At 42.7% G+C, this 8,654-nt stretch overlaps 1 protein-coding gene across 4 annotated transcripts in view; it reads left to right on the forward strand.

Annotated features, from left to right (window-relative positions):
* The window catches only part of CYFIP1 (cytoplasmic FMR1 interacting protein 1), a 118,321-nt gene that overhangs the window by 80,224 nt on the left and 29,443 nt on the right, over positions 1–8,654 (forward strand). For all 4 annotated transcript variants that reach the window (XM_081831459.1, XM_081831460.1, XM_081831461.1 and 1 more), the window contains one exon: positions 5,714–5,801. In XM_081831459.1, coding sequence (XP_081687585.1) covers positions 5,714–5,801 — 88 coding nt within the window. The remainder of the gene's footprint in view (positions 1–5,713; positions 5,802–8,654) is intronic.

Here is an 8,654-nt window from a genome sequence, read left to right on the forward strand (position 1 = left end):
CTCTACTTTTCATCCATTCTGGGATGTTGGGGTGTATAAAGATCCGTCAGTTAGCCACCTTCTAACCCACCTACCCTTTGCTACTATGTTGAATAGCACAGAGTGCCAGTTAGCTGAGTGGCATGGTTGACAGCAGCAGTTCCATGTGGTTCAGCCTCATGGTATGGCCCAAATCCTGGGACAGGCCTGCCTTGGCCTCTGCCCTGGGCAGCCACCTGTCTGAGGTTTGTCCCATGTGCCCTTAGCTCAGCTCCTGCTCCCTGTGAGCACATGCCAGGGACATGTGTGTATGTGTGTGTGTGTGTGTGTGTACGTGTGTGTGTGCTTGTGTGTGTTATGAGCACTTTTTAAAAATCATTATCTTTGGCTTTCCCGCTGGATCTGAGCATCCCATCGTGTATTGGCTGAATTGTTACTGACTTTCAGGCCCAGAGTTTTGTGTCTCAAGGGGGTGATGAACTCTAGAACTGAGGATAGAAGGGAGGCCCTCCTGTAGTCTGACCAGGCTTGCCGTTATCTGTTTAGGACCCCAAGGTTAGATTTCCTTGTGGGGAGGCAGGCCTGTTCCCAGGTGCATGGGGCTATGCCATCAGACTGGCCCCGGGTGGCTGACGCCTGTCCCCAGCAGTGATGGAGACGTGGCCATGGCTTCCAGAGCCACGGGTGGAGGAGCCCCAGTCAGCCTCCTCCGGTGAAGGGGCTTCTGGGCCTGGCTGGGCACAGTCCACCAGAACCAGACTTTACAGAATGTTCATCCCTGTTTAATTCTTTTAAGATGCCCAGTTTCCTGAAGTAGATATTTTCCAAGTTGTTACAGAGTCTGAATTAACTGAAAAAATATTTTTTTACTTATTATAATAATGCATCATGATTATAGAAAAACTAGAAATCATATATACAGATATGAGGAGGAAAATAATTAAGTCCCTAGAGATTTGTCTCATCAAAAAATGGGTCTTTCTTCTGCAGTTTTTGCCATCCAGTCAGATATACATGTATATTTTTTTATTTTGCCAAAATGGGTGTTATTAGGAATAGTGTTATATACATATTCTTATTCCAAGTGATATAGAACAAGAAGGGTCATTCTGTGTTAGGGTATAAATATGCTTTTCTGCCTCTGAAGAAAAGTCATGGCTGATGCTTGCAGGACCAAAGAGTTGTTTTGGTTGGTCCATTTGCAACCTTTGGAATTAATTTGTTACCTTTCCTTAAATCGTTTTTGCCTTGTCTGGGGTCTCCAAGGGTGACGTACAACAGAACCCCGCTATCAGTGGGCTGAAAAAAGGTGTTACGGTGAGGTCGGAATTGGGCAACACAGGGAGTTGTGATTTTTTTTTTTTGTACTGTTTTACGTTATAATTTTTTTAATTATCTAGCATTTTGTCGCCCTTTAAGGGATTTCCCAGAGATCTTGCAAAAGGAATAATTAAAGGTGTTCCCGGAGCCTCCTTTATGCCTGCGGCACTTGTGTGTAGAGGAACTCTGGAGTCCATGTAGCACCCACGTGCCCTGGTCTTGGTGATGGTTCGGTGGGCCAACCCCTCAGAAGTGACGTGAGCTACAGAGGAGGGTCAGCATTACATGATGACGAAATGTCAGCATTTGCCATAAACTCTTGTGTTGAATTGCTGTGTTTTCTGAAAGACTTCAGACATCCGAACAAATGTTGGGTGAGGAGTATGGAGTTAGGGAAATGGACCAGATTCTGAGTCCATGCCAGCCAAGGGGGCCCATGTGGGTTCCCTGTTTGGGGCTGATGACAGAGAACACCCCACCATCCAAGGCTGCCTGGCCTTGGATGCAGGCGGCAGGAGTCTGGTTGTCAAAGATGAAGTTGGCAGGGCTCAGGTCAGGACGTTGGTGCTGTGTAACCCAGTGACCTGCCGAAAGTTAGAAAACCTTCAGGCATGTGCCTTTTATAGGACCCTGGTGGAACTATCTATATGAGGAACATTGAGGCATCCAATATATAACTGAGGAGAGCTGCCAAATGGTACCTTAGCCCCAATTTCCTGAGAACACACAACACAGTGTCGAATGCAAATGACAGCAAGCAGAAGGGACAGCACTGGGTGCCTTCGTCTGTTGTGGCATATTTCTCCCATTGGCCCAGGAGGTGCTGTGAACATCCCTGTTTGCAGAGTGAGCACACAGCCCACGGAGGCTGGGAGTGGGCCCCACCTGTGTTGCAAGAGGCTGTTCTGCCCACCAAGGCTCCTGGAGAACTGACCTGGAACCCTGAGAAGACAGACAAAACTGTGCCACCCAGAATTTTAATTCCATACTTGAGGGTTTTCTAAGAGCTGCTTGAGGGAAACCAGAACTTCATTTGTTGCTTGACATATCTACTCATTTTGCTGCTTATTTTTGATTCGGGATTTTGCCTGGTGGCTCTGGGAAGTGGTTTAGGGTGGCCTGTGACTTAAATTTAATGTGTACAGCTAATCATTGCATGAAAATGCTGTAGCTCTGGAAACAGGCCAACAACTGGGGTCAGAGTTAAGCCTCAGAGGGAGGGAAGGCCACGCGGGAGCAGTGCGTCCTCGGTGCAGCGTACATGAAGCAAAGGGCACTACTTTGTCCCGGCACTGGTGATGTTAACTTCTGCCCCTTTGTTAGGATGGTGGCTACCAGGTTTCTCTACTGTTAGCAGTTAGTGTTATGGTGGCTGAACAATGATGATTCTCAGACTTCATCATTCCATGGATACATAGTAGTTGGCCTTCTGTTGTATGGGTTAACATTTATTTATTTGTTTAGTATAAGTAAGGACTCGGGGATTCTAACTCAGTATTAAAATCTGTTACTGTCATAATTTGGGTTTTGTGGCTCAAGGTGGTTCCATTTTGGCCGGCGGGAGCCCCTTCTACCTGATTTCTGTGTCCTCTTGGCTGTCCCCATCATTTTGAAGCACTTCCTGCACCTCAAGAAGTTCCAGGTTCATCTTGTACTTCTCGGGCTCTATCCTTGCAACTTGTCGTTTCCACAGGATTCCTTTTACTGGAGAATATTTTAGAACTGGGCTTAATATTTAAAAAGTAGGGGCGCCTGGGTGGCTCAGTCGTTGGGCGTCTGCCTTCGGCTCGGGTCATGGTCTCAGGGTCCTGGGATCGAGCCCCGCATCGGGCTCCCTGCTCGGCGGGAAGCCTGCTTCTCCCTCTCCCACTCCCCCTGCTTGTGTTCCCTCTCTCACTGTGTCTCTCTCTGTCAAATAAATAAATAAAATCTTTAAAAAAAAAGAATATTTAAAAAGTAAGTCTGGGTGTTAGATATGCTCATTGTTACTGGGATGTCATTGTTTCTAGACCCTTTTGATGTTCAGAGCTAAGAAGTACCTGACTGTGTACTGTATTAGGTTCCTCTAACAAATTATCACTAACCATGGGGCTTCAAACAACAAAAATTTCTTTTCTCACAGTTCTGGAGGCTAGATGTCCAAAATCAGGTTGTCAGCAGGGCTGTGCTGGTTCCTCTAAGCCTCTGGGTAGAATCTTCTCTTGCCTCTTCCCAGCTTCTGGTGGTGGCCAGTGATTCTTGGCCTTCCTCAGTGTGCAGCTGTATCGTTCCGATCTCTGCCTCTCCTCTCTAGACATGAGTGTCTCTCCTCTTAGAAGGACATGAGTCATATTGACTCATTAAGGGCCCGCTCTAGTTCAGTATGACCTCATCTTAACTAATTACATCTGCAGTGGCCCTGTTTCTGAATAGGATCATGTTCTGAGGTACTGGTAATTAAGACTTCAAATTATCTTTCTGGGGATACAAACCCATAAAGCTTGCGTATGCACGGCTTCTCTGTAGTTGTCTACATTTTCTGTCCATGAATTCATACAGGTATCTTCGGTTCCAGTTCAGCACTGGGGGGTCTTATTCTTATTTTATCCCTCCCTTTCCATTTTTGTAACTCCCTTCTACACTGAGAATCCTGTTTCATTATTTTTGGTATATTTACTTACTCAGTTCTAGAAAATGCAGAAAATAGTTTCAAAATTACTAATCCTTCCTCCCATGAAACACAAGCCTACTAACTGGAATTCAATATTTGTTTCCACTGTTTTTGTCTTTACATTGAGAATATATGTGTACATGTATATATATATGGTATTTAAAAGTTGTTTGGGATAATGGAGTAACAATTAGACAACATTTATGAAAGCACTATTTTCAGACATAATGTTTCCCCGAGGGAAAGGACACCGGGGAGGTGAGCCCTTTGACTTCCCTGCTGTCTGCCTGGAAGCACTTTCTGGGCCTCAGTGCGGAGGGGGGGCATCCCAAGTACAGCCTGGAAGTCTTGTTTGGTGGAAACCGAGGAAGCTGACACAGTTGGAATTGGCAGGGCAGATTTGCAGTATGGAAGAGGGAGCTACATCGTGAAATAGCTCCTGAGACCGACTTAGGGGCCCTTTAGTTTTGCTTGAATATTAAACTGTGTGTGCATCGGGTGGAACTCCGTAAGGATAGACAAAGGGAGCTGTGAGCCAAATAATTCCCAGAGCTGGCACAGAGCTCGGAGCCATTGGAGGCCCTGCCAGCAAGAATGGGAAAGCTCACTTGAATACCCACACATTCGATAGAATTACCAGAGGACCTGCCTTAGTACTAGCCCTCAGGTGCTGACTACCGTGCTTCCCTAATTATGAAAGGTTCCAGCTGACTTGAAAGCAGTTTAACAGCCCGCCCAGAATAACTCAGCACTTTAAAGGATGACAACAAAATCCAGACATTTGATGCTACGGGCCACTGACCTCCCCTCAGATGTGCATGTTCATTTCATGCACTGGTGGTATTTTCCCAATTACATCCCTTCTTATTTATTAAAGTGTAATATGTGTCATTCAAGTTCTTCGAATTTAATAATTAGAAAATCCATATAGTTTTCTTAATGATGCTTCTTTATAAAAGTTTTATATTTTAGGGGCACCTGGGTGGCTCAGTCGGTTTAGCGTCTGCCTTCCGCTTAGGTCATGATTCCACAGTTCTGGGATCAAGCCCCACATCGGGCTCCTGGCTCAGCAGGGAGACTGCTTCTCCCTCTCCTTCTGCCCTCCTCCCTGCTTGTGCTCTCTCTGTCTCTGTAAAATGAATAAATAAAATCTTTTTTAAAAGTTTCATATGTTTAGATGAATGCTTCTGATTTGAAAGCATTAGTCAAGTTTGACATGTTTGCTTTAAAAAAGCCAAGCATTTGATTTTCAGTGTCTCCTAACCCATTATCAAGCCAGTCTTGTGGCTCTATGAGTGTGGCTATAAGCACTCAGGTTGCTCATTCTTCCCATTAGCTTGTAACTAGTGATGTAACTGGACATGACTGCCTGTATCTGCCTTCCCACTCCTGTGCCTCAGGTCACTGCTGCGGCCAGAGGCCCAGCAAGGCCTGAGTGCTTGGTTGTTACCACTTGTCAAAGGACTGAATTAGTCATGAAATGGTCCTGGTGCCAATAAACCAGACTATCTCCCAGAGTTTGGAGATTGCTTACATGCTGGAAGGACCCGGGTGTTCTCACTCTGTTGATGAACTCTGGATACATGTATTATACTTGGGAGCATTTATATCTCATGGTATTTGATTTCTTAGAATTTTCCTATGTGATGATTAGATCAGTTAACTGGAAGGAAGATGTAACTGATGGGTAATGGAAAAGTTCTGAATTTTAAAGAACTACCATTAAATTTGTTTTCTTTTTTCTTTTTATCCTTTTTTGTTTAGATTTGTTCGGACAGTATTACCATTTTCTCAAGAATTTCAAAGAGATAAACAGCCTAATGCACAACCCCAGTATTTGCATGGATCAAAGGTAGGCTCTTTTGTGTTTGTGTTGTGACTTTTTAAATTTATAATGAAGCATATTTTCAAGTTTAGTTTAAATCAGGTGAGTGGCAGTGATTTAAATGTATCATGCCATGTGTGAAATGTTATTGTTTTCTTCCATTAGCACCTTTCTGAAAAGGAACGTAGTGTTGGGACAGCCCTCTGGCCATGTGTTGGGTGTCAGGCTAGGCCTGGCCTCATTCCTGGCCCTAAAATAAGTGAGATTGTCAGCAGAGTTAAAGGTTTAAAAATATCAAACAAGGAAAGTGTGTGGAATAGGCTCAGAAGCTCATCTATGGCAGAGGGGCTGGGATATCTTGTCCAGTGGTGATGCCACAAAAGGAGGGGTAAGGTGAGAAGGAGCAAGAGAGTTGATATCCAGAAACCACAGGCAAGCAGGCAAAGGTCACAGAACACCTGCTGTCTAGTAAGGTGAGACAAGTGTCCAGGCTGAGGGTGGCTGGATTTGCAACAATTATTAAAGGCTAGTATTGTTAATATTTAAAGCACTCTTATAGTTTCATAAGAAAAAGATAGCACTCTATAGTAAAAGGAGACAGATGTAATGGGCAGATATTTCCCAAAAATGTAGTAAAAAATAGAAATAGATATCTAGCCTCACCAGTAATTGAAGAAAAATAAAGGAGTGCATGTGGGACTGTATGATTCTAGGGGACCATCTGAATTGTTTATCAATATTTAAATGTTCTCAGGGTACTAAATGAGAAAAATATGCAGCCAAGAATACTTTATCCAGCTAGGCTGTCATGGAAAATAGAAGGAGAGATAAAAAGCTTCCAGGACAAACAGAAACTAAAGAATTTGCAAACACGAAACCAGCCTTACAAGAAATATTGAAAGGGGTTCTCTAAGCAAAGAGAGCCTAAAAGCAACATAGACCAGAAAGGAACACAGACAATACACAGTTACAGTCACCTTACAGGCAATACAATGGCACTAAATTCCTATCTTTCAATAGTTACCCTGAATGTAAATGGGCTAAATGCCCCAATCAAAAGACACAGGGTATCAGACTGGATAAAAAAACAAGGCCCATCGATATGCTGTCTGCAAGAGACTCATTCTAGACCCAAAGACACCCCCAGATTGAAAGTTACGGGGTGGAAAACCATTTTCCATGCTAATGGACATCAAAAGAAAGCTGGGGTGGCAATCCTTCTGTCAGACAAATTAGATTTTAAACCAAAGACTGTAATAAGAGATGAGGAAGGACACTATATCATACTGAAAGGGTCTATCCAACAAGAAGATCTAACAATTGTAAATATTTATGCCCCTAACATGGGAGCAGCCAATTAGATAGCCATTTAATAACAAAATCAAAGAAATACATTGACAATAATACAGTAATAGTAGGGGACTTTAACACCCCCCTCACTGAAATGGACAGATCATCTAAGCAAAGATCAACAAGGAAATAGACTTTAAATGACACACTGGACCAGATGGACTTCACAGATATATTCAGAACATTCCATCCCAAAGCTATAGAATACACATTCTTCTGTAGTCCCCATGGAACATTCTCCAGAATAGATCACATCCTGGGTCATAAATGAGGTCTCACCCACTACCAGAAGGTTGGGATCATTCCCTGCATTTTTTCAGACCACAATGCTTTGAAACTAGAACTCAATCACAAGAGGAAAGTGGGAAAGAACTCAAATACATGGAGGCTAAAGAGCATCCTACTGAAGAATGAATGGGTGAACCAGGAAATTAAAGAATTAAAAAGATTCATGGAAACAAATGAAAATGAAAACACAACTGTTCAAAATTTTTGGGATGCAGCAAAGTTCTAAGAGGAAAGTATATAGCAATACAAGCCTTTCTCAAGAAACAAGAAAGGTCTCAAATATACAACCTAACCCTACACCTAAAGGAGCTGGAGAGAAAACAGCAAATAAAGCCTCAACCCAGCAGGAGAAGAGAAATAATAAAGATCAGAGCAGAAATCAATGAAATAGAAACCAAAAGAACAGTAGAACAGATCAACAAAACTAGGAGCTGGTTCTTTGAAAGAATTAATAAGATCGATAAACCCCTGGCCAGACTTATCAAAAAGAAAAGAGAAATGACCCAAATAAATAAAATCATAAATGAAAGAGGAGAGATCACAACCCATACCAAAGAAATACGAACAATTATAAGAACATATTATGAGCAGTTATATGCCAGCAGATGAGACACTCTGGAAGAAATGGATGCGTTCCTAGAGACATATAAACTACCAGAACTGAACCAGGAAGAAATAAAAAACCTAAACAGACCCATAACCAGTAAGGAAATTGAAGCAGTAATCCAAAATCTCCCAACAAACAAGAGCCCAGGGCCAGAAGTCTTCCCAGCGGAATTCTACCAAACAGTTCAAGAAGAATTAATACCTATTCTTTTGAAACTGTTCCAAAAAATAGAAATGGAAGGAAAACTTCCAAACTCATTTTATGAGACCAGCATTACCTTGATCCCCAAACCAGACGAAGACCCCACCAAAAAGGAGAATTAGAGACCAATATCCCTGATGAACATGGATGCAAAAATTCTCACCAAAATACTAGCCAATAGGATCCAACGGTACATTGAAAGGATTATTCACCATGACCACGTGGGATTTATTCCTGGGCTGCAAGTTTGGTTCAACATCCGCATATCAATCAGTGTGATACAATACATTAATAAAAGGACAAGAACGATATGATCCTCTCAGTAGATGCAGAAAAAGCATTTGACAAAGTACAGCATCCTTTCTTGATTAAAACTCTTCACAGTGTAGGGATAGAAGGTACATACCTCAATATCATAAAAGCCATCTATGAAA

This window comes from Leptonychotes weddellii, chromosome 9 (assembly GCF_054177405.1).
Source record: "Leptonychotes weddellii isolate Sample4059 chromosome 9, ASM5417740v2, whole genome shotgun sequence".
NCBI lineage: Eukaryota > Metazoa > Chordata > Mammalia > Carnivora > Phocidae > Leptonychotes > Leptonychotes weddellii.